Source organism: Lactuca serriola, chromosome 1, assembly GCF_051521515.1.
Source record: "Lactuca serriola cultivar US96UC23 chromosome 1, Lser_US96UC23_V15, whole genome shotgun sequence".
In the NCBI taxonomy this organism is placed as follows: Eukaryota; Viridiplantae; Streptophyta; class Magnoliopsida; order Asterales; family Asteraceae; genus Lactuca; species Lactuca serriola.
The window spans coordinates 158,698,104-158,722,702 of NC_136408.1; the positions used below are offsets into that span (position 1 = coordinate 158,698,104).

At 33.0% G+C, this 24,599-nt stretch overlaps 1 protein-coding gene across 1 annotated transcript; it reads left to right on the forward strand.

The window, feature by feature from the left end:
• Nucleotides 1-17,544: 17,544 nt before the first annotated feature.
• On the forward strand, nucleotides 17,545-21,566 carry LOC145071947 (agamous-like MADS-box protein AGL11). Its single transcript, XM_079018390.1, has 8 exons — nucleotides 17,545-17,963; nucleotides 18,949-19,018; nucleotides 19,304-19,368; nucleotides 19,743-19,842; nucleotides 19,947-19,988; nucleotides 20,150-20,191; nucleotides 20,301-20,485; nucleotides 21,241-21,566. The coding sequence occupies exons 1-8, from the start codon at nucleotides 17,782-17,784 to the stop codon at nucleotides 21,335-21,337; spliced, it is 783 nt and encodes a 260-aa protein (XP_078874516.1). The 5' UTR covers nucleotides 17,545-17,781; the 3' UTR covers nucleotides 21,338-21,566.
• Nucleotides 21,567-24,599: the final 3,033 nt, after the last annotated feature.

A 24,599-nucleotide genomic window follows, 5' to 3' on the forward strand; every position in this document is an offset into this window, starting at 1 on the left:
TCCATGGTGGTACTCGGCGAGTTCGAGCGTCAGAAAGAGGGGATTTCGGGATTTTTTTTGTTGTTTTACTCATGGATACTTGCCTTATCTATTTTAGATCATTAAAATCCGATTTTATACGTATTTATGAGTATATCCTTGATTAAACAAAAGATAATTACCAATTGATTAGATAATAGCTTCCTTATATGATTAAAGTTGGATTATTTGTATTAATTGGGTAACTTATTTTGCAAGAAATTGAAATTAGGTCAAATATAGATAATGATGAAATTAATTGTTTAATTTATATTATTTGTTATTTGATCCTTGTGTTATGAAAAGTTTCAATTTTCCCCTTTAGGTTTTATAGTCTAAATTTGAACTCAAAAGTTTTGTTTTGAAATTTAAATAGTTGAAACCCTAATGTTTTGAAAAGGTTTCAAAACTTGCCCTCAAGTTTTGGAATTTAAAAGTTGATTAAAAGTTTAATCTAGGAATGTTAAATTCTAAAACCCTAGTATTGTTTTGAAAAGTTCAAATCACACCCTTAGGGTTTTATTAATTAATTAAGGTGTATAATTAAAGGAGGTTTAATAAATTCATAAAAGTTTTGGTTTACAATTTAATTGAATTAAAAGTATAATTGTTAAATTTGACCACCTAGTATTTTAAAAGTGTAAAATACACCCTATACTATATATAACATTAAAAGTCTAACATTATATATATATATATATATATATATATGAGTAAAAGTCAGTCTTACCGTTAGTCGGCCTCATTCACGAAGCTGGTCTATAAGGGGTGTTTAAGGAAATTGCCTATAAAATGGAGATTGAATGGGTATCCACTCTTACCCACCGCACTCTTGACTAGTGGAGGGTCGTTAGCCGAACGGGTAGGATAGGACAAAAACCTTCCATTATAAGTATAATGAAGTACAAAAGTAACTAAATGTTTTACAAATTCCCAATCTTAGTTACTTTAGGCAAAAGTGAATTGATGCAATTCCATGAAATTACACTTTGTACCCTTGCGAAGACGTTAGTGGAGCGTGTGTGGTTTACCGGCACACTAAATGGTTCTAAGCAAAGGTAGCAAAGGGTGACTCAATGTTTGTCATAGTTTGGTGGAGCGTGTGTGGTTTACTGGCACATCGAATAGGTGACTGTAACATGTGAGGGCACCATGTAAGTTTGCATGGTTATTCACACCCGCTTTGTGATCCTCGGCATCCTAGTCACAAACTAGAGGGGCATATCGAGATTTAAACATGCCATTGAAATGTTCAATGAATCTCAAAGGATTTAGGAGTTTTCATAGGTTTAAAACTTAAATTTCTTTTTCGTTTTTCATGGTGGAAATTGGTGAATCATCATTCACTTACCTTCAAATATTCTGCAACTAGATTACGGCATCCCTTTTCTAGGTTGTAGCATATTGTGTTGGGTCCTAGCCTTAGTATCTCATTTGGGTGATTTACTAAGGACTCAATCAATCAACTAACTTGAATTTATTTTCTCCCGTTTTGTAGATGTCAAAGTACGACAACTATGGTCTTCCCAAATCCCGTGGAACAAGCATTTGTGACAACCCGATATTTCAACTCTTTGTAATGACCTAAAAAGTCAAGTATTGTAACCACTTTTGAGTTAATAAAATTAACTTTGATAATAAAATGTCCACAAAGTTCTATTTAAATTCCTTCTACGTTTAAATGTCATTAAATCGGGATTGTACGTAAAAAGAACGCCCAAATCCGACTTCGTATATTGAAGTTAAGATTTTTCCAAGTTCGGCTTAGCAACAGACAGCTAAAAACTCGAATCGGAGATCGAGCGACTTTTGGCCGGAATGACCTAAACGAGAATCGAAGGTCTCGTCAATGGTATTTCAGCGGTGAAAAGTTTGGCAAAAACCGACGTCAGATAAAGAAGTTATGAATATTTAAAGAAATTCCTTAATCACGTCATTTTATAATTAAATAATAAAAATAATTTCGGAATTTGCCAACGGAGTCTAAACGAAAGTTGTAGAGCGTAGTCTCACCTTCGCGTGGATATAAAGACCATCGAAAACGGAGTTCGTATGAAGGAGATATGATTTTTTGAAGTTTATTAAATAATTTATATATATATATATATATATATATATATATATATATATATATATATATATATATATATATATATATATAAATCAAAAACCCGGTAATATCCGAAGGAAGAGTCAGCGTCCTCATCCGAGTTATGCGCTGCGTAACCCCGTACGCCCCGCGTACCCGAGGGCCTTGGTCTCGGTCCGTCGACGTCGCCCCTATGCGAAGCTACCGACCCGCCCCATCCGACCAGCCCCATCCGACCCGTCCCATCCGATCTGTCCCATCCGAAGCCGAGGCAGTTGAGGACTCGCTCATGCATGACGTACGCGTACGCGCTGCGTACGAGCGTACGCCTCGTGTACCGAGGCTTCTCAGACCCCCTATAAATAGAATGCGAGGGTTTCCGTAAAAATTGCTCATTTTTCTCCTTTCTCTCACGATCTTGCCTCGATTTCCGTGCCCGTTCAAACCCGAAGCTCTGGTCTTTTTGCTCAAGTCCCGAGGGTCGATTTTACTCCCGAGATTCCCGAGAATCCCGAGAAAAATCCGTTTCCCGAGACGAAACTCTGCCCGGTTTTCCATCTCGCTATCTTCAAACTTTCAAGTGAGTTCATACCCCTAATCAATATTTTAAATGATTTTAAATGCTTTAATGGGGGGGGATACAAGTAGAAACAAACATGTTATTAAATCATTGATATGTATTTTATAACTGTGTTTGTCATTTAACAAATTTCACATGTTACAAAATGTGATGCATGAAATGGTTTTACATCTTAAAAGCACATTGTTACCAAATGTTTTACCTTTGAAATGTTTATTAAAATGACATCAAGTCATTGTTGATTATTGTTCAAAAACCATAAGATGTCTAACAAAAACCATTTCTCATTCTTGAACTAAACTATGCATATACGCTTATATTCTTATATATGTATTGATGTTATAGTTTACACCTTTCATTTAGTTTCCCACACCCTTGAGTAGTAAGAGTGTATAAACCTACATGATCAACCAGTTATATTACAGTAAGTTATCATAGGGATAATTTGAAGAGATCAAACATTACTTCTATTACAAGGAATCACACAAGAGTCAGTTCATTCATGAGTCTTTATTAGTACATTACCTGATACATGAGTACCTTTACATATGCTTACATGATACATGAACACGCTTACATGAACACATTACATGAATACCTTTACGTAGATACATCGACCTGTGTATACTTACATGAATATCTGAACCTCGGTTCATTAGGATGAATTATTAGTACCTTCAGTAAATCGTCCTGCCCATCCCAGTTCAACGGGAGTCAGTTACGGGAGTAACCATTCCTGGAACCTATTGTTCGCTACAGAGGTTAATTGGACAATCTTCGGATGTTCATTAGGTTATCTATTTCGCTTATAGCAAGGTAGAGTCAGTTACGGGACTAACCATTCCTGGAACCTACTGTTCGCCACAGAGGTTAATTGGACAAACTTAGGATGTTCATTGGGTTGTTATTACATATATTAGGAGACAGTTATGGGACTAACCATTCCTGGAACCTATTGTTCGCTACAGAGGTTAATTGGACAATCTTCGGATGTTCATTAGGTTATTTACTTCGATTACATCGATGTAAAGTCAGTTACGGGACTAACCATTCCTGGAATCTACTGTTCGCCACAGAGGTTAAATTGAATCATCTACGGATGTTCATTAGGTTATATCTTTCGCGTCAGCAACGTTGTGTTACCCCCGGGTAACCCAAGAGTAATACTTTCATGGTTATATTTTCCTATTTACTTTATTTTGTGATACATTCACATAAACGATGAGTTAGACTAAGCACTTTTAGTACTAGTCATTACACAGGAAAAACTATCATTTTACAAATAGAACATTCGGGTCTTGGTAGAAGACTACATTTCATACTTATAGAAAATAAGGGTTTTTCTAGGGATTTCATACTTACCTCAACATTTTTCACTTAAAGGATTACATGGCTTTCAAAACAGATTTTCACAAACAAAGTAATCACACTTATATACTTATGAATTCACCAGCTTTAAAGCTGATACTCGATTTCAAAATAACTTGTATTCTCAGGTCATCAGTAGACAGGTACGGAGGCCAGGTTTTGAGAAGACGGAGCAGACAAGTCTCGTCTTTTATTTTGATTGTATATTTTTGGTGTCTTATTACAATGAAAGAACACACATGTATTAAACTTTACTTATAATGCAATGGATGATGTTGTTGCTTGTTTATTATATTACACTGTTGTGATATTATACATGATTTCCTCCACCCCTGAACGTTTCCGCCATTCGTGGTTTTGGGGTGTGACAGCATTCCACATGAAGATGATATTCCACGATTCGATCGAGGAACAAGAGATCATGCTTCACTTCCTCCTCCTCCTCCCGTTGTTCTCCCTAACCCACAAGATCAAAGAATTGAAAGGTTCAATGTCACTAAAGCCCTATTGGAAATGAAACATGAAGATGGTGAACCCGTGTGTGCCCACGTTCTAGGAATGAAATCACACATCGATAGGTTGATAATGTTGGGTGCGTCATTCCCTGATAAGTTGGCTGTGAACTGGGTTCTGCAGTCACTTCCTGAATCATATAATGAGTTCAAAAGAAAGTATAATATGATGGATCATGACGAAAACCTCATTGACCTAACTTACATGCTCATTGCTGTTGAATCAGAAATGATTTGGCAAAGCAATGGAGCGTATTTGTTGGGAAAATCAACCAACCATGCTTCCGAGGACGTTTGCCTGAAGAGTCCAGAAGATGGGAGAGTCAAAGAGTATGGTTGTGCTTCAGGTAAAATCCACTATCTAAATCCATTAAGTTCCTATTCGTTGATTCTTAATACATGATGTGATACGATTGCATTTGAATGTTTTGCAGGATCAGTGAAAAGAGAGGAAGCTTGATGAAAAAGAAAGATGAGTCTAATCACAAAGAAATGGATCTCGATCGCATGGACTTGAAGATTATATTTTGAGCTTAGAAAGTTATGATAGAGTTGTTAGGAATATTAGACTACATAGTTTTTCAGTTAACTTTGCATTGTAAGGACAAATATTTTTCGCTGCTTTTATGAATAAAATAAATTTTCATTTGACTCATTTATTTATTTATTTATTTCCTTGCAATGAAATCGTTATGAAAAATTGATGTTTGCATATTTCTACAACGAATGGATGTGATTCTTAATTATGTTATTTGTGGAAATGTCGAAAATTTACCAAATAGGGAGAGTTTCTCATCACCCAAGTTTCAATTGGACAGAAACTTGGAATCATGCAACTTGGTTGCACGATGAATGAGAAATTTCATATTTGGAAATTAGACTAATTCGTTGACAAAGTGTCAAGTGAAGGACTAGGAGATCGATTACACAAAGTTGTGTGTTGATTAAGTCCACCACAAGAGTAACAAAGATATTCATCATGATTTTCTAAAAGTTTAGTAAATGTGATTATACTTATAAGATTAAGTATAATTATGAATTGATTGAAAAGGTTTAAATCAATAGCAGAACGAATAAGAAGAATCAAGTAGGCAGAAAGATAAAAGTTTCTCTATTCTAAGAAGAAGGGAGAGTACCTTTTATGCTTTATGATATGTCATAATGATTATGAACCATATCTCAATTGATCCTCTAAGTAAGTCTTAGTACAATTGTATGTCTGAGAAGAGGAATCAAGAATTGAAGAAATGGTTAAATCAAGAAGTCAATCAAACTTCATTCCAAAACAAGTCTTAGAGTTAAGATTGTGACATTGAGTGACAAGTCTAAAAGAAGGTTTATAACATTCATCAAAACTAGAATTTTGAAAAGGGTTTTCTTGTTCTTGCAAATTTGAAATTGGTAAGTTGTGATGTCTTGGATAAGACAAAGACCAACTAGGACCAATTTTGTGAAGTATTTTGTCTTGATAAAAGCTACACTAACTCTTGAATATTTGTTTGTCGAGAAATGTTTATTGACAAGAGAATCTTATATGTCAAAGAGTCAGTGGAAGTCTTAATGGTCTTGAAAGGTTTCAAGAACAAATCAAGAATATACCTTATCGATCATCACTAGCACACGACTTGAGGTTTATAACCTATCATGTTGATGTTATTTTGTTTCTGTGCCATTCCAATTGAGTTAATTATGCATGTGAGCCCTATGAGTTCTCATTTGAACGCATAAAAGGCAAGCACCTTGATCAATGAAAAGTACATTGATCGGAAAGGGTAAGCTGCTTAACTACTTGGAAGACATGGTGGGCAGCCGTGTTACCATAAGGCAAGAAATCAAGATTAACAGTTCGGTCCATATGAGTTTGGATTTGTCGCAAATTTTGGTTTTGACAAATTCACAAGGATAGGAACACATACACCATTAAAATCTAAGTGTCATAAGATTCCCTCCTTCATGAAAATGACTATGAGGAAATGCTTTCACTAAAAGAGATAGTGATGTTGGAATAGTGTCTAAGGCTGTAACTATATCTGGTTATGCATGGTCCTTTTGGGTTGCCTTCACCATAGCAACTTGATAGGATGATTTAATAAGAGAGAGTAAATATTATTAATATATTATGGGAATAATATAATGAATAATATATTGTTATTTGATTAATATAAGTCATAGAATTAATTAGAATTAATTTGGTGACTTAAAGAAGTTAATTAAATAAAGGGGTATAAACTGTCAATTGGTTGATAGTTAAGCTTTAGACTATAAATCCTTATAGATATATAGTGGACGGATTCTAAGAGCTTAGGGATAGCTAAAATCGTCCATATGAGTTATCTAAGAAGGATTTGGATAGCCTTAAGAGAAGATTATCCAATTAGGGTTTAGGTTGTAACCCTTAAGGAGTCTACAAGTATAAAAAGACCCTATGGCATGGGAATTCGAGATCTAACCTAAAGTAAGGAACCTCTGGTCGAAATTCCTCCCCTCTCCTCTCTCCTAAATCATCCTCCTTGCTATTGGTGTTTGTAAGCCATCAGAGGAGTGACATTTGTGACTCTAGAAGCTTCAAGACCTCAAGATCAACAAGGAACTCAAAGGTATGGTTCTAGATCTATTTCAATGTTGTTATTTAACCTAATTAGTAATTAGAAGTCTTGGATTCAAAGCATGTTTATTAGAAAGCCTAGATCCGAGCATTAGGGTTTTGCATGCGCACATAGGAAAGTTCTTATGGCTAAAACCCATCAGTGGTATCAGAGCCTAGCTTGGTTTTCTGTAAATTGTTGCTTGATTAACTGAAACAAACCTGCAAAAATTCGATTTTTAGGTTTCTGAGTCATGGACTCGGCGAGTCTCAAAGTGGACTCGGCGAGTAGGCCTGACTCGGCGAGTCCAGGCGTCAGGAATGGCCAGATTCGGGATTTCTTTGTGTTTATCTTATTAAAACTTGCCCTCAAGTTTTGAAATTTATATTTGTGATTAAAAGTTTTAATTTAGACAACTTAAATTTCAAAACCCTAGATTTTAAAAGGTTTAAAATACAACCCTATACTAATATAATATTACTAGTATAATATATATATATATATATATATATATATATATGTATAACTAAATGCTAGTCTTACCGTTAGTAGGCCTCATTCACGAAGCCAATCTATAAGGTGGGTATAAGGTTGCGGCCTATAAAATGGCGCTTAATGGGTGTACACTCACACCCACCGCTTGCTTGATTGGTGGAGGGTCGTTAGCCGAACGGGTAGGATAGGGCAACCTCATCCTCTCATTAAAAGTATAATAAGAAATATAAAGTAACTACACATATTTTAAAATTTCCCAATCTTAGTTACTTTAGGAAAGGTGAATTGATGCAATCCCATGAAATTACACTTTGCACCTTGCTAAGAAGTTAGTGGAGCGTGTGTGGTTTATCGGCACACTAATTAGTTCTAAGCGAAGGTGGCAAAGGGTGATTCATTGTTTATCATAGTTCGATGGAGCGTGTGTGGTTTACCGGCACATCGAATAGGTGATCGTTACAATGAAGGCACCATGTGAATTTGCATGGTTATTCACACCCGCTTTGTGATCCTCGGTATCCCAGTCACAAACAGGAGGGGCATATCGAGATTTAAACATGCCATTGAATAGTTTCAATGAATCTCATCCGAACCTAGGAATTCTCAAAAACACTTAGGACAAATAGTTTAAGTTTTGTGATGGAGAATTAGTGAATCGTCATTCACTTACCTTCAATGTATTTGCATGTTAGATTACGACATCCCTTTTCTAATATGTAAATGTCATTGTTGGATCCTAGCCCTAATTTTTCTTATTGGGTGATAATTAGGGATTCTTATTCTAATCTATCTTTGTCCTTTTCTAATTATAGATGTCGAACGCAAACAACGCCGCTGCTAGTTCTTTCACGTTGATGAGCCTTTGCCAAAAGGTCACCTTCGATGGAACGAACTTTAGCGAATGGATAAGATACATTCGCACCATTGCTCGCTATGAGGACAAGGAGTATGTCCTTGATGAGAAGCTCGAGAAAATCAACACCGAAATCGCTACTCCAGCCGAAATCACCGCCTTTGAAACTCATGAGCGAGATGCAACGAAGGTACATTGCATCATGATCGCTACCATGAACTCCGAATTCCAAAAGTCCTACGAGGACATGTACCCGTACGAGATGCACCAAGACTTATTGGAAAGGTACCACCAAAACGCGAGACAAGAGCGGTATGAGATTTTCACTAACATGATTTCCGCGAAGATGGGTCATGGAGAATCTCTTACCGTGCACTTGCAAAAGATGCAAAGGTATGTCGACCGCCTTCGCAAGTTAAATGTTGACTTCAGGGAAGACTTGGCGATCGACATGGTGCTTCACTCTTTGCCTCTGATGTACAACCAATTTAGGATGACCTACCACATGAACAAAGAGGAGGTCACCCTAAGCAAACTCCAAGGTCTCTTGAGAGTCGCTGAGAGCAACTTCAAAGACAAGTCTGTTGCACCTACTCCCAATCCACCCGCTGCTCCTGTCTTGGCTATTGGTCAAGGAAAGGGAAAGAAGAGGAAAGCTTCATCGAAGAACTATCGCAAGGCGAAAGCCCGAGATGGTGCCTCTTCTAGTGGGACCAAAGTTGATCCCGCTAAGCCCTGTCCTAACCCGAAGGAGGCAGAGTGCCACCACTGCCACAAGATACGACATTGGAAGAGAAGCTGCCCAGAGTACCTGCAAGCAATCAAAGAAGGAAAGATCAAGCCATCTTTCACAGGTATATACACAATTAAATCTAACGATTCTAATCATGCTATTTCTTGGGTCCTTGATACCGGTTGTGGTTACCACATTTGTTCTAATGTGCAGGGACTAAGAAGAAGTAGGGATGTGGAGCAAGGAAGGATAAATCTAATCATGGGGAACAGAAGATCGTCGCCTGTGACCAAGATTGGAGTGTATTCTTTAGTGCTTAGGAATAGTTTGGTTTTAGATTTGAACAATTGTTGCTATTCGCCAGAAATGGCTAGAAACATCATTTCATTTGATGGTTTGTATAGACAAGGATTTAGATTTTCTTTTAATAATGAGAATGGTTCTATTTTAGCTTATCTAAATGGTGTCTTTTACTTTGAAGCTATACCATGTAATGGAATATATGAAACCGTTATGATTGTTGATAACTTAGGAAATGATGTTTTGAATATTGATTCTTCCACTAGTATGGATAAAGCATCCTTGTGGCATTGTCGTCTTGGACATGTCAACAAGAAACGCATAGCCCAACTCCAAAAGGATGGAGTGTTGGAGTCATTCGACCTTAGGGAAGATGACACATGCGAATCTTGTTTACTTGGAAAGATGACTAAGTCACCCTTCACAAGTACATGTGAAAGGGGCGAGGGTCTATTGGACCTAATACATACCAATGTATGTGGACCATTTAGATCAACCACGAAGGATGGGAACCGCTTCTACGTGACTTTTACAGATGACTATAGTAGATATGGGTATATCTACTTAATCAAGCAAAAGTCAGAAACCTTTGAAAAGTTCAAAGAGTTCAAGAATGAAGTGGAGAATCAATTGGGCAGGAAAATCAAGATGCTTCGATCCGATCGAGGAGGAGAGTACCTAAGTCTTGAATTCCACAATTATCTCAAGGAGTGTGGAATAGTTTCGCAATTGATGCCTCCTAGGACACCGCAGTTGAATGGTGTGGCAGAAAGGCGTAATCGAACCTTATTGGATATGGTTCGCTCTATGATGAGTCGTGCTTCACTACCTATTTCTTTCTGGGGGTATGCCTTAGAGACTGCCGCCCATATCCTTAACCGAGTCCCTACCAAGAAGGTTGCCAAAACACCTCACGAGATGTGGACAGGGAAAGCTCCCTCGTTGGCACATATCAAGGTTTGGGGTTGCGAGGCTTTCGTAAGACGAGATACTCACGACAAGCTTGAACCGAGAAGTGAGCGATGTATTTTCATCGGCTACCCACAGACATCCTTTGGATATCTCTTCTATAGACCGAAGGACAATGTGGTCTTCGTTGCGAGGAGAGGAGTTTTCCGAGAGCGAGAACTCATAAGCCAAGGAGACAGTGGGAGGCAAATCGAGCTTGAAGAGATTCAAGAGTCGATAGATGAAGGAACCTCTACCGCTGGCACTCAACCCGAGGAGGAAACTCCGGTTGAACCGATTGACGAATCCTTACCTCTTAGATGTTCCGATAGAGTTAGAGTTCTACCCCAGTTTTATGGTTTTCATATTACTACCGAAGGGGACACGTATATTAGTGATGGTACACTAATAAATCTTGATGAACCTAATAGCTATAAGGAAGCCATGGCAGGCCCGGAGTCTGCAAAATGGAAAGAGGCAATGGATAGCGAGATCCAATCCATGTATGATAACCAAGTTTGGAATTTGGTTGATTATGTGCCCGGACGTAAGACCGTTGGGTGCAAATGGATCTTCAAGAAGAAGACCGACGTGGATGGAAACGTGCACACATATAAAGCGCGATTGGTTGCGAAGGGCTTTACTCAAACTCCTGGAGTTGACTATGATGAGACCTTCTCACCAGTTGCGAAGATTAAATCTATTAGAGTGATGCTAGCTATTGCCGCATTTCATGATTATGAGATTTGGCAAATGGATGTCAAGACCGCTTTTCTTAATGGGAAGTTGGCTGAGGATGTTTACATGGCTCAGCCCGAGGGGTTTGTGGATCCGAAGCATCCGAATAGAGTGTGTAAGCTTGAGAAGTCCATTTATGGACTTAAGCAAGCGTCTCGCAAATGGAATCTTTGCTTCGATGAGAAAGTCAAAGAGTTTGGATTTGTACGAAGCGAAGACGAGTCTTGTGTATATGTCAAAGCCAGTGGGAGTATAGTAAGCTTTCTCGTTCTATATGTCGATGACATATTGCTCATAGGAAACGACATCCCGACTCTGCAGGAAGTTAAGTCCTGGCTCGGGAAGTGCTTCGCTATGAAGGACCTCGGAGAAGCTTCTTACATTTTGGGAATAAGGATAGTGAGAGAAAGAAGTAAGAGACTGATTGGACTTAGTCAGAACACTTACTTGGAGAAGGTACTGAAACGTTTTAGTATGGAAAACTCAAAGAAGGGAGAATTACCAATACAAAGTAATGCCAAGTTGAGTAAGACTCAAAGTCCGAGTACCGAAGCTGAGATAGCAGAAATGAGTCGAGTACCATACGCTTCCGCAGTTGGCTCAATCATGTACGCTATGACTTGTACTCGCCCTGATGTAGCCTTCGCTTTGAGCATGGTTAGCAGATATCAAGGGAATCCTGGCAAAGCACATTGGATTGCGGTGAAGAATATCCTTAAGTACCTTCGGAGGACGAAGGAATGGTTCTTAGTCCTCGGAGGGAGTGATGACTTAAAGGTGCGAGGGTATTGTGACGCTAGTTTTCAGACCGACAGGGACAACTACCGTTCGCAGTCGGGCTGGGTTTTTACCCTAAATGGAGGAGCAGTGACATGGAAGAGTTCCAAGCAAGAAACCGTAGCTGATTCAACGTGCGAATCAGAGTACATTGCAGCGAGCGAAGCGTCAAAGGAGGCGATATGGCTAAAGAACTTCATCGGTGATCTTGGAGTCGTACCTGCCATAAAGGAGCCCATGGAGATTTTCTGTGATAACCAAGGTGCGGTTATTCTTCCCAATCCTAATGATTCTAACCATAGGATTATATATATTCGGGAAATGTTGGCTTGGGTTGGAAAACTAGTGGAGAAATCGGTAGTGGCATTGCCAAAAAGAAGTCTCTGCTGCTGCCTTTTGCTGAGGAAGAGGGCACACTCTTTTCATTTTGAAATTGGCAGCATAGGTCCCTAGACCTTAGTCCATTGGTGAAAATACCACCCCCACTCTTGACTTCCTTAGCATATAAGATTTGTGAAATAACAACATGGACCCTAGACTATTATTATTATTATTATTATTATTATTATTATTATTATTATTATTATTATTATTATTATTGTTATTATTGTTGTTGTTGTTGTTGTTGTTGTTTCACTTATTTGTTCCTTACATGACCATTAGGAAGCAAAATCCTATAATTACCTTTTTAAACAAGTAATACGCTAACGGCCCATCAAATCTATATAATCTATCGTTTTAAGGTTTTATCATACTAAAGAAGTTAAACCGAAACAGGGTGTTACAGTAGGTTCCGTTGAAATTAAATTTTTTTATTTAGATTTTGAAATTCAACCTTAACCACATAATTTACATTTGCTGCTCTAACCCTTCGGTATACCAACGCGTCATGTTAGTTATAATCATAAATGATTATGTAGCGTCACCCATTCATTTCATCTCCGCCACCTTCCCCCCCACTATAACCGCCACCGCCACAACAACTACCACAACCTTTGCCACCAGCCGACCTCACTACCTATCTGACATATAATCATTTATGATTTGGCATACGTTGCTGCTGTCGATTTGGTAGAGCGTTGGAGTGGTAAATAAGAAATATGTGGCTGAAGTTGAATCTCAAGACATTTTTTTTTAATCTTAAGTGAACCACCATATATATATATATATATATATATATATATAGGTAATGGTTATATGGAAAACAAAAAACCCTAAAAATCATAAAAATGCATAAAAAAAATACTTACAGACCACAAAACTTTTTTTTTTTTGATTTTATATATGAAAAAATCGCATATTTATTTAAAAATTCGTTGAAAAAAAATAAAAAATTAATTTTTTTTAAAAAAAAAATTCAGCAAATTTCTACTAAAAGGTGCGTTTTTTTCAAAAAAAAAATTCAAACTTTTTTTTTTATCTATAAGTATTTTTTATGCATTTTTATGATTTTTAGGGTTTTTTGTTTTCCATAGAACCTAAACCTATATATATATATATATATATATATATATATATATATATATATATATATATATATATATATATATATACTCTCTAATAAAAGACTCATAAATTTAACACTTGTCACCTTTTTATATCACATTGTGCCATGTGTCCATTTTTTCCTCGCATCGATGTTTATTTTCCCTCTCAATTCTTCTTCCTTCTTTATGGCCGCCTTCCATTTTTACCTTCATAGATACCGTAAATTAAGGGACTAAGATTTTGAAATTTGAATTTCATTTAACCCTCATTTAAAACACCAATGCCCATGAATTTGATATCCATTCCAAAATCAATTCAGGATAAAAAAATGTTTTTGGTTGTTACTTTTATCATTTTGTTGTTATTTTGTATAAAAAATATCTGAATCGACATAATCAATGATTTTAGAATATGATATCAATTCAGGATTTTTAGTCTCAAAATATCTGAATCGACATAATCAATCAACCTTTTTGATACACGCACAAGCCTCAAATATAATTTTAGAATATGATTTTTGTTTGTAAGTAAACAACTCTCTAAGTAATCTCCTTTTCATATTTTTTGTGTTTTATACATGTTTTATGTCTCATGCTTTCTAATTTTTGGTTGTATAAAGCACAAAAAATGCAAATATGTTATCAGTTAGACCAATCTACAACCAAATTATAATCTATTGAAACTGATACAAGATAATGCATTTGAAGTGCACTGATAATCAATTTCAATATGGTATAGAGATTGAATCTATTTCAGTAGTAGAAGCAACCAAAGGCATCTTAATCTATATATTTAGTAGGAACAAGTTATGACCTATAACTGATAATGTTGATAGTTAATATTTTGAAGGCATGGCTACACGGTTTATAGGGAAAATTTTCTCACATCACATGCGCTTTTAAGATATCGGGTTCTTATAATGTTAGGTTATTTTGACTATTCGTGTATAAAAATCCAAGCTTCATCTGATTGCTCTCACATTTAAGCTACAACTGGGTTCTAATTCCATTTGCTTTTATTTTTTTCATAGGTTTATATTTTGATGTCACCAACATGTCTAATCCCTTAATTATGTATGAATGCCAGATCGATTGAATGAAATGGTTTACAGATCAACATTATTGTTTCATAGTCCTCTCTCTCTCTCTCTCAAGCTGGAATATGATCTTGAATTGAATGATCAAGGTTGTTGTTTGCTTTTGATTTTGTCTTTAGAAAGGTTCATAGATCCTTAGCTCGTACGAGTAAATTCAGAGGTCAAACCTTGAAGGTGGCTATTCAAGATGTTGAGTCAAACTATAAATTTGACGACAATTAGGACTTATCAAAACATCAATGTATTTTCATTGTCTTTGAATTTTTGTTGGCTTTGATACACAAAGGATAATGCACTTTAACTTTTGTTATAAAATAATTCTACCCTTCACACTATTAGGACTTATCAAAACATCAAATTTCATATGTCGTTTTGTATTACATAACTGCTATTATATTACATAACTACCGTTATATCTGTAGCCATATATTTTTTAAAAAGAAAATATTACAGTTAACAAAATTGATGGGTAATTAAATTGTCTTATTTTTATATGAAAAGATTATAATTACCATATTTATGTCTAATATGTAAAATAGTTAAACTAATACAATGATTTTGGTTGTTACTTTTATCGTTTTGTTGTTATTTTGTACATGATTACTATTTATATATCTTTGTTATTTTTTATATTATTGTAATTTATCAACTGTATAGTACACGAGTTTTAACCTAGTGTGTGTGTGTGTGTGTGTGTGTATATATATATATATATATATATATAGACAAAAGTTTAATAGAAAATCATTATTAATCAATGAACCAAGGAACCAATCCAAAGCGTCGAAATTTAAAGCGATCAATGACAAAAGGAAATGTTGTAAACTTTTACATTTGACGCACATGCACTGGATTATAACAAAACCCACTTCTTTTTTTTGTTTAAAATTTTTATAGGCCATGTTTTTTTATCGAAAAATAACCGAGTATATTGTTGTTCAGGATTTTTCGTCCAGTTTCCAAAGAGATCCATTATGATATATAAAAAACGAACTTTTTTTTTTCGAAAAAAAATAAAAAATATACCAAAATTCATGCTTTTTGTACTTTTTAAGCATAGATTCATATTCATGTAAAAAACGATATTTCAGTTCAGATTCACATTGTGAACCTGTTCAGATTCATCATGTGAACATGTTTAGATTCACAATATGCATAATAGTAAGTCAGATTCACAGTGTGAATCTGAACTGATCGAAGCTTTTTCACATTGTGAATGTTAAAATTGAAATATTTACATTTTAGATTTACAGTGTGAATCTACAATGATCGAGTTTGTTTTTTTTTTTTTTTGGTACCTTTTCAGATTCACAGTGTGCATAATAGTAAGTCAGATTCACAATGTGAATCTGATCTGTTCAAGCTTTTTCACATTGTGAATGTTAAAAATTGAAATATTTACAGTTTAGATTTACAGTGTGAATCTATATTGTTCGATGTTTTTTTTTTATTTTTTTTTAAATTGGTGTTAATGTTTATTAATAGAGTACAAAAAATTAATATTTTTGGTATATTTTTTTTTTATAAAAATAAACTTAAATATTGAAAAAACTAACAAAAGGAAGTGAGTTTTTTCGAAAAGAAAGTTTATTTTTTATATATTAACATAGATTTCTATGGAAAGATGATGAGAAATCGAGAACAACGACATATTAGGTTTTCTTTTTTGATAAAAAATGGGTCTAAAAAAATTTAAAACGAAAAAAAGGTGAACTTGTTGGTAAGGAGGTGGATTTTTTGGTATAATCTGCGTCAATGTAAAAGTGTACATCTATTTACTTGACCGTTGATCATTATGATTTCCGACGCTTATGATTGGTTCCTTGGTTCATTGTTAATTATGGTTCTTTATTGAACCTCACCATATATATATATATATATATATATATATATATATATATATATATATATATATATATATATATATATATTAATAATTACATCAATTAATTTCTTGATTGAATTATATTCCAATGAATTTTGTTAATTATCACATATATATATATATATATATATATATATATATATATATATATATATATATATTAATAATTACATCAATTAATTTCTTGATTGAATTATATTCCAATGAATTTTGTTAATTATCACATATATAAGATTATATCCTTTAAATAAAACATCGTTTTTATAGCGTTACAAAACAAATTTAAAAGTCTTATACTACGATATTATTGGAGGATAATTATAATTATATGTATGCTTAACTAACCATCTTTTACTAATTCCTTCATTTAAATCTTATTTTTTTTCAAACTAGTTAGATAATTAGCAGAAAAATATGATTATCTTATATGTAGAGTCTTTTCTAACATAATAATTATAAAACAAATAACTGTGAAGAAATTGGTAGAAAAGGAAGAAAGGCAAATATGGAAACAATATTTTTTGATGATAAGAGAAAGTAATAGAAATAATTAGTAAAAATATAAATGACAAAAAAGGAAAAGTGATTTCAATAAAAATATTGGATTTGACTTTTCCTAGGTTCAAATTAAACCTTTTCATTTCATCATTCTCAATTTAAATCGCGTTTTTTTTTTATTAACAATATAAATCAATAATGGTAAATGATAACCTCAAAACATGATATAAAATCTTCAAAATACTAAAACAAACCCAATTTAAATAATTCTCAAAATATTTTAATAAAAAAATCACAAAAGTTATTGAAATAACATAGAAAGAAGAAATGTTTAATTTTAGCTTTAACTTGCCAAAACTCTCCTTTCCAATTTGAACTCACTTTCCAAAAACAATTAAAAATCATTAATGGCAAAAATATTGTTTGAAAAAAAAGTAAAGATAGTGTGGGACCCACCTACAAGAAACCCCCCAATGTGGTAAAAAGAAATAGAGAGAGAAAGAGAGTCATGCAGGCAATAGACTCTCATAAAATTGCCATGCAAGCTTGCCGTTTCCATATCTCTTCGCCATTTGGGGAAAACGCCTCTTTATCTTCCCCTCTCCCCCACTCTCCCCAATTTTAGCAACTTACTCCATTCATCGAACAGGGTTTTAGAAGGTTTCTTTTTTTCTCTATAATAATTTTATATATACACACAAATAGAGAGAGAAAAATCAGCGATTTTGGGGGAAAAGGCCAAATTCTTCTCTTCGTTGTTTGTCGTCCTCAATTGGGTGTTTGAAATTTTTGTGGGTTTTTTCTGTATTCGATCGAACATGGGTAGAGGGAAAATTGAAATCAAGAAGATTGAGAATGTAAGCACGAGACAAGTGACGTTTTCGAAGAGACGTGCTGGTTTGCTCAAGAAAGCTCATGAACTTTCCGTGCTTTGCGATGCTGAAGTTGCTATTATCGTCTTCTCAAATACAGGTCGACTTTACGAGTTCTCCAGTTCTAGGTATTATTCAAAAACCATTGCATGTGTTTTCCGATTCGATTTTGAGTTCCGATTGATGTTTGTTTTGACTTCGCGTTGTTTCCCTTTTGGGGATTTTAAGTTTGTTGCTTGATTTCTTGAACTGATTGAAGTTTTATTGTTTAATGGGGGGTTTTGATTGCGTTCATCTTCCAATGCTTAGTTGTTTTTGGGGGTTTTGACGCTTCAATTGAAGTTTTCAGTTTGCGATTTCTGTTTTTTTGGGGTTGAGAAAGTTCGATTCTTTGGTTTCTGAATCTGATGAATAGATCTATGTTTTTGCATATAGTTAATTGTTCCTAGTTCTTGGATTTGTTTTTCTCAATCCACTGTTTCTAATCGAATGTATGTGAAATTTAACTTTCGATTTTACAAAATAAAATCAATTTTGGAATCCATTCACATGACTAAGATCTCCTCCCAAAATCCATTTTTTCCCCCAAAAAATGTTCTTAGGAATGTGCATTGTGTTGATTACCCTTAGTTCTAACTAAAATCATGTCGATGTACTCTTCTTTTTCCATTCATAAATTACTAACTTTATGGTTTTTTTGATAATGTAATTTATGTGGGGCAATCTAAATCTTGCTAATGTATATTTTCAAGAATTTGCTATTGACTTTCAATTGTTGAATCATAAATTATTTTATGGTCAAATGTATTATGCCATTAAATATACCATCAAAAGAGTCATATTATATTTTCTCTTTCGTTTGCTAGTTTATATTTTCAAAATGGTTGCCTTATATTTACTCTTGTTTTAATATGTATCCATATCATTAATAACATCAATCTATTGAAAAAGATGTGCTAAAAATTAAAAATGTCAAAATTTTAAACTTTAAACTTGAAATATCCTAAGCATTGATTCTTTATAACAAAATTAGATTCTTGTGTGGGATTAGAGAACAATACTTGAATTTATATATGATAAATTTTAATTTTAATTTTTTAATTTTTTTTGAAGCATGCGAGGAATACTCGATCGATACAATAGGGCGACAGAACCATCTACATCACAACTACAAATTGAAATGGTACATTCATATTTTCCTCATTCATACCTAATTATAACCAATTTTGCAATGTATTTATTATAAAATTATTGCAAAATGTCACATGCCATGTCATGTGAACTTTTTGCAACATGCATATAAACTCATTCCTCCATCCCTTATATAATTTAAGGAATCTTGGAACATGGGGGTTGCCTTTTTCATGTCTAGTATTGTTTTAGTACTAAAAGATTAAAAACTCTCATTTTAATCCTATGTTTGTAAATACCCATTGTTGATTTCTTGTATTTCTTTATTTATTCATAGAGGCAAGAACAAGTTGAGCTCGAAGTTTTGAGAAATGAACTCACAAGACTCAGAAATGAAAACGCGTATGTACTTTTTTTTTTTCCTCCGATTTATATGCTAATTGTTTAATCTTAATCTTTCCAAAACTGTATCTAGTTTGATACGTTTCGATTATGACATGCAATGATTATTCATAGTTTACATATAATATATGAAAGGTTCATGGTCATAAAGTAGCAGTTTACTTTTTCATCTGTCCCACTTACTGCGTATCAAAAAAGTTTGATAGTAGGTGAGACAGAAGAAAATGTAAGTTGTTATTTACGACTTTAACCTTAATAATTTTAACTGGTCAACTTGACTTGAAAAGTATTTTGAAAGTACATTGCTATTCTAGAACCTCATTTTGTTATTTTATTAATTAAATATTTTGATTTTTGATTTTTTTTTGGTGTAGGCGGTTGATGGGCAATAATCTTGGAGGCACAAACGTGCAAGAACTAATTCAATTAGAACATCAACTAAGTAATGCCATAATATCGGTTAGAGAAAAGAAGGTTTTTATCTCCATTTCAAAAATCCCCATCACAACTACAAATAAAGTATGAATTATTCAAAGCTTCATAAACTTTTAACTAATACATTAAATGTTATTTTTCAGAATGCTTTGGTGTTTGAGGAGATGGAGCATTTAAAACACCGGGTAACTTTTTTAATTTTATCAAATGTTGTCTAGATAAATGATTTTTAAAACTTATTTAACAAAATGTTTATTTGATTAATTTGTATATCTGTTAAGTCCATTAAGTAAAAAAGAAAGAAACAACTGATTATCTTTTTTTTTTTTTTACATGTTTTTGTTAGGAGAGAGAGCTTGGTTACGAGAATGAGGTTCTTCGTGGAGAAGTAATTGATTAATCCCAATATTCCTCGACACAACACCGGTTTTTATTTAATATTTTCTATTTTAATTTTCTTTTTAATGTTTAGTAATTTTTCACCAAATGTGTTGTAGATTGATAAATTGAGGCGATTTATCCCGTTAGCTTTACCGTCTACTCAACCGACTTTCCTAGAACAGACACCCGTGGCTGCACCGAGTAGCAGCGCGGGTATCTCGAAACATGACAGGGTTAGTCCGGATACTGTCTGCTACTATGGATCTGACAACACTGACTCTGAAACTGCACTTCAATTGAGGTATTCAAAAGAGAAAAAATACAAAAAAACTCTTGTACTTTTTATTATTTTAATGATTTGGTCAATTAACTTCTTTTGTAGAGATTAAATTTTTACATTTTTATTCATCTTTAAAAAACCGTTTCTTGTTACATGTTCCTAAAAACGAGCATAATACCGGATAACACACAACATATTTTCATTCTGAATTCGGTCATTAAACTTTTTTTTTTTTTTTTTTTTTTACGTCATGCCTTTTTGTATTTTGCCTGAATATCAAAACTGGGTAATCAGAAAAAAAAAATCGCTAAATGCAAGAAATATCTATAGTATCTTCTTTAATTTGTGTATTAAGCATTCAACTATCGTTTTCTTCTATTACATCCTTATACTTTCATTTTTTTTACTGTAAAATTGAAAAATGTATCCAAGACAACAGTTTGTTTTCAACTTCTTTCTTTATTACCACTTTATAAGTTGAAAATTCTACATTTGTAATGTATTTGGATTTTGGATGACATTGCTATATAACTTGACAAAAATTTCAAAATACAATATTTTGTTACATAGAAACGAAAGTAAATTGAATTGAAATAATAATAAAAGAAGTAAATAAAAGTACATTACTAGGTCAAAATAAGTATATAAAGGTTTAATCATTATAAAAGTGGGTATGATCAATAAAGTGGTGAATTTTTATTTTTGTTTTTTTATTGTTACATTTTTATACTTATGTGAATCGATATGATATCATTGTCTTGATTTTTGGTATTTAGGCCACCTTGTAGTGACCACTCAAAAACGAAGGAATCAACATTGACAAAGAGGGAAAGTAATTCGAGTAGTTGTCGAAGCGATGAAATGGAACAATGATCATGGAAATCTTTCAATGGCGATTGTAAAATGTGGATTTCCGATTTTACCCTTTTTATTCCGACATTCATCCTGGGATATTGTCATTTTCGTCTTTTGCGAGAACTTTATGTATTATGTCACATCAGTTTGGTCGGCGATTGTTAGATTTTGAGTTTATGAAAATAGAAATGATGTTATTAGGATAAAGATTTATGTTTGGGGATCTTTTTAGCTCGATGGGAATTAAATGACGAATTAATTGAATAGAAATAGTAATCAAACTTTTTTTTTATTTTTTTTTATTTTTTAATGTGAATACGTGTGATACCAAATCTTATTCTATAAGTGGTTTATTTTAACATTAAAGAGTTTATTTTTAACAAAGTCAGACACTATAACTCAAAAAATTTATAGCAATAGAAAAAAATAGATTATTTATAATCTTAACAAAGTGAAATAATGAAAGGTAAGTTATAACAAAAATAATATATCTTTAGTTATTTTATAAATAATGGTTAATGATATATTTTATTGAAACTTTTTGTTTCTTATAAAAACTAACACAAATGTAAATGAATTATATTGCGTGAAATACATCGACCGGCTAAGAAAATAAAAGAGTTCATCGGAAAAAACAAACATTTTTTTTTTCAATAAGAAACACTATCTTACGTCTTTTAAAATAATTATTAGCAAATTTCAGGTTATACAAATATATATTACAATAAAATCAATACTATATATGTCTACATATAGTTGGCATTGCGTATAAAATATCATCCAGACGATATATATGCGTAGATTTATACAACTTTGTAAAGGTTTAATATAATAGAATAAGAGAAATTAATAACAATATATTTATTAGCAATTGTATTAGATTCATAAAGTGATTTACTCATTTACATGGTAAGCTATATATATATATATATATATATATATATATATATATATATATATATATATATATATATATATATATATATATATATATATATATATATATATATATATATATATATATATATAGGATAACTGAAGAATTATTCAAATCTATATAATCTATACAGTTGCTAATAATATTTTTGTAAATGTTAATTCTATGTTACATATGTTGTAGAGATACGCATTGATATTGAAAAAAAAAAAAACTCATTTTTTAAGATTGATTACCGACTCACCGTTTGAAAAGATAAATTTGATTAGGTGTTATCTACTTTTTATCGTCATTTTGTTTTTACAATAATTTAAGTTGACATGATTATAAAATAGCATATCTATTTTAATTTGTTTCAGTTTAATCACTTTTTATTATATTTTCCAAATTTATCTCAGCCAGGCCATTTAAACGCTAAATTAGTTAACTAAGCATCAGAAACGAGTTAATTAACAAAATTATTTTTTATATCGTAAAATAGAAAAAAAAAAAAACAATCAATTTTTTTTAAAGTGCTTTATTTTTTATTATTCTGTCATTCGGTGACTATTCTAAGGTTATAAAAAATGACGTAAAGCTACTTTGAAATTTAATTTGGTACATTCCGGATTAACATTAGTACAATCCAAAATATGTGGTATTATAGAAAGCCATTTTAGAGCTAAGCATATGTAATATCATTTATTGGTACTATGATAAGCATTTGTATATCATTTATTGGTCCATTTTGTAGAGATTATTTTAGAAATTGTTCAGAGCATTTTGTCATCTAGATTTATATTAGTGAAAATGAGTATATGTAAGTAATTTGTTAGAATATGTTTGTAGTAGAAAAAAATGAAAACGAATAAATTCTGCAAATTACACATACTAACTATGGTGTAGATTTAACCACTCATATAAACTATTTGATTGGTTAAATTGATGGTTTTGAAAGTTACATATTCATTAGATATGTCTTTTTAGTGCTTTGGATCAAGCATAGTTATACAAATAATTAACTATAAAATGTCAAATCTTTTTACTATTGTGACCGGTATGTTTTCTAACACAGTACATATGTAATTACTCATGTTGTCTAAGTTGTTTTAATCGATTTGCATAACAAAATCATTCTAGCAGTAATGGATGGTCTTGTGTCGGAAGTAACAACATATGTAATTTATTACCTATGACACTAACTCATATATACCTGAGGAATACATAATAAGTTCCTTATTATGGGGTTGTATGTGAGAGTGATATTAGGTATAAAGGTAATGATGTAGCTTATAATTAGGGATGTAAATAGTGACAAATATGGGTGGAGACTAGAGATGAGCATTAGAACCGGATCAGTTCGGAACCAGAACCGGTTTTCGTATATTATTAAAACTAGGAACTGGACCGCCGGTTCTGGTTCCGGTTCCGGTCCCGGTTTTTCGGTTATTTTTCAAAATAAAACCGGTTCAAAATATTATAGATGATATGTTATCTTCCGGAGCTTGTAAATGATTCAATATTTAACAAAATTATGACTTTTTACATTCTAAATTGAAGTACAAACACTAAATTACATGATGAAAAAAGAATCAAGTGATTTCGACTTCATATGAGTGAGTTATGCGCATTTTAAAAGCGGGACAAATTTCAAAAAACAAATGCTAAAACAGAAAATACGCAACATTGATATGTTGTCTTCCGATGTCTATAACTGATTCAATATCTAACCAAAATATGTGTTTTTATATTCTAAAATAAACCACAAACACCAAATTACATGCTGGAAAAAAATTAAGTAATTCCGACGTCATATGAATGAGTTATGCTCATTTAAAAAAATATGACAGATTCAAAAAAACAAAAAAAATATTGAAATAGAAAAAACGCAGCATCGATATTCTTTTTTTCAGGGCATGTGTCTGATTCAATATCTAACCAAAACATATGTTTGTACAGTAAAAAATGAACTACAAACTCCAAATTACATGTTGAAAAAAAATTAAATAATTCTGACTTCATATGAGTGAGTTATGCGTATTTTAAAAAACGAAAAAAAAATGTCAAACCGGTTCCGATTTTTAAAACCGGGACCGGTTTTTCATAAAAATTGAGAACCGGTAACCGGACCTTGTTACCAATTCCGGTTCCGGTTCCGGTTCGGTTTCGGTCTAGTTTCGGTTCCGACGGTTCTAATGCTTATCCCTAGTGGAGACTACAATTCCAACCCTAACACCCTCACTCCGATCCCCACATCAATACCTGTTGCACCCCATGTAATTCGTGACAGGTTCGGGTAAAATAAATACCTGTCGGTTACGGGTAACATGATGAATATCCCTATGAAATTTTTTTTTGAAAATA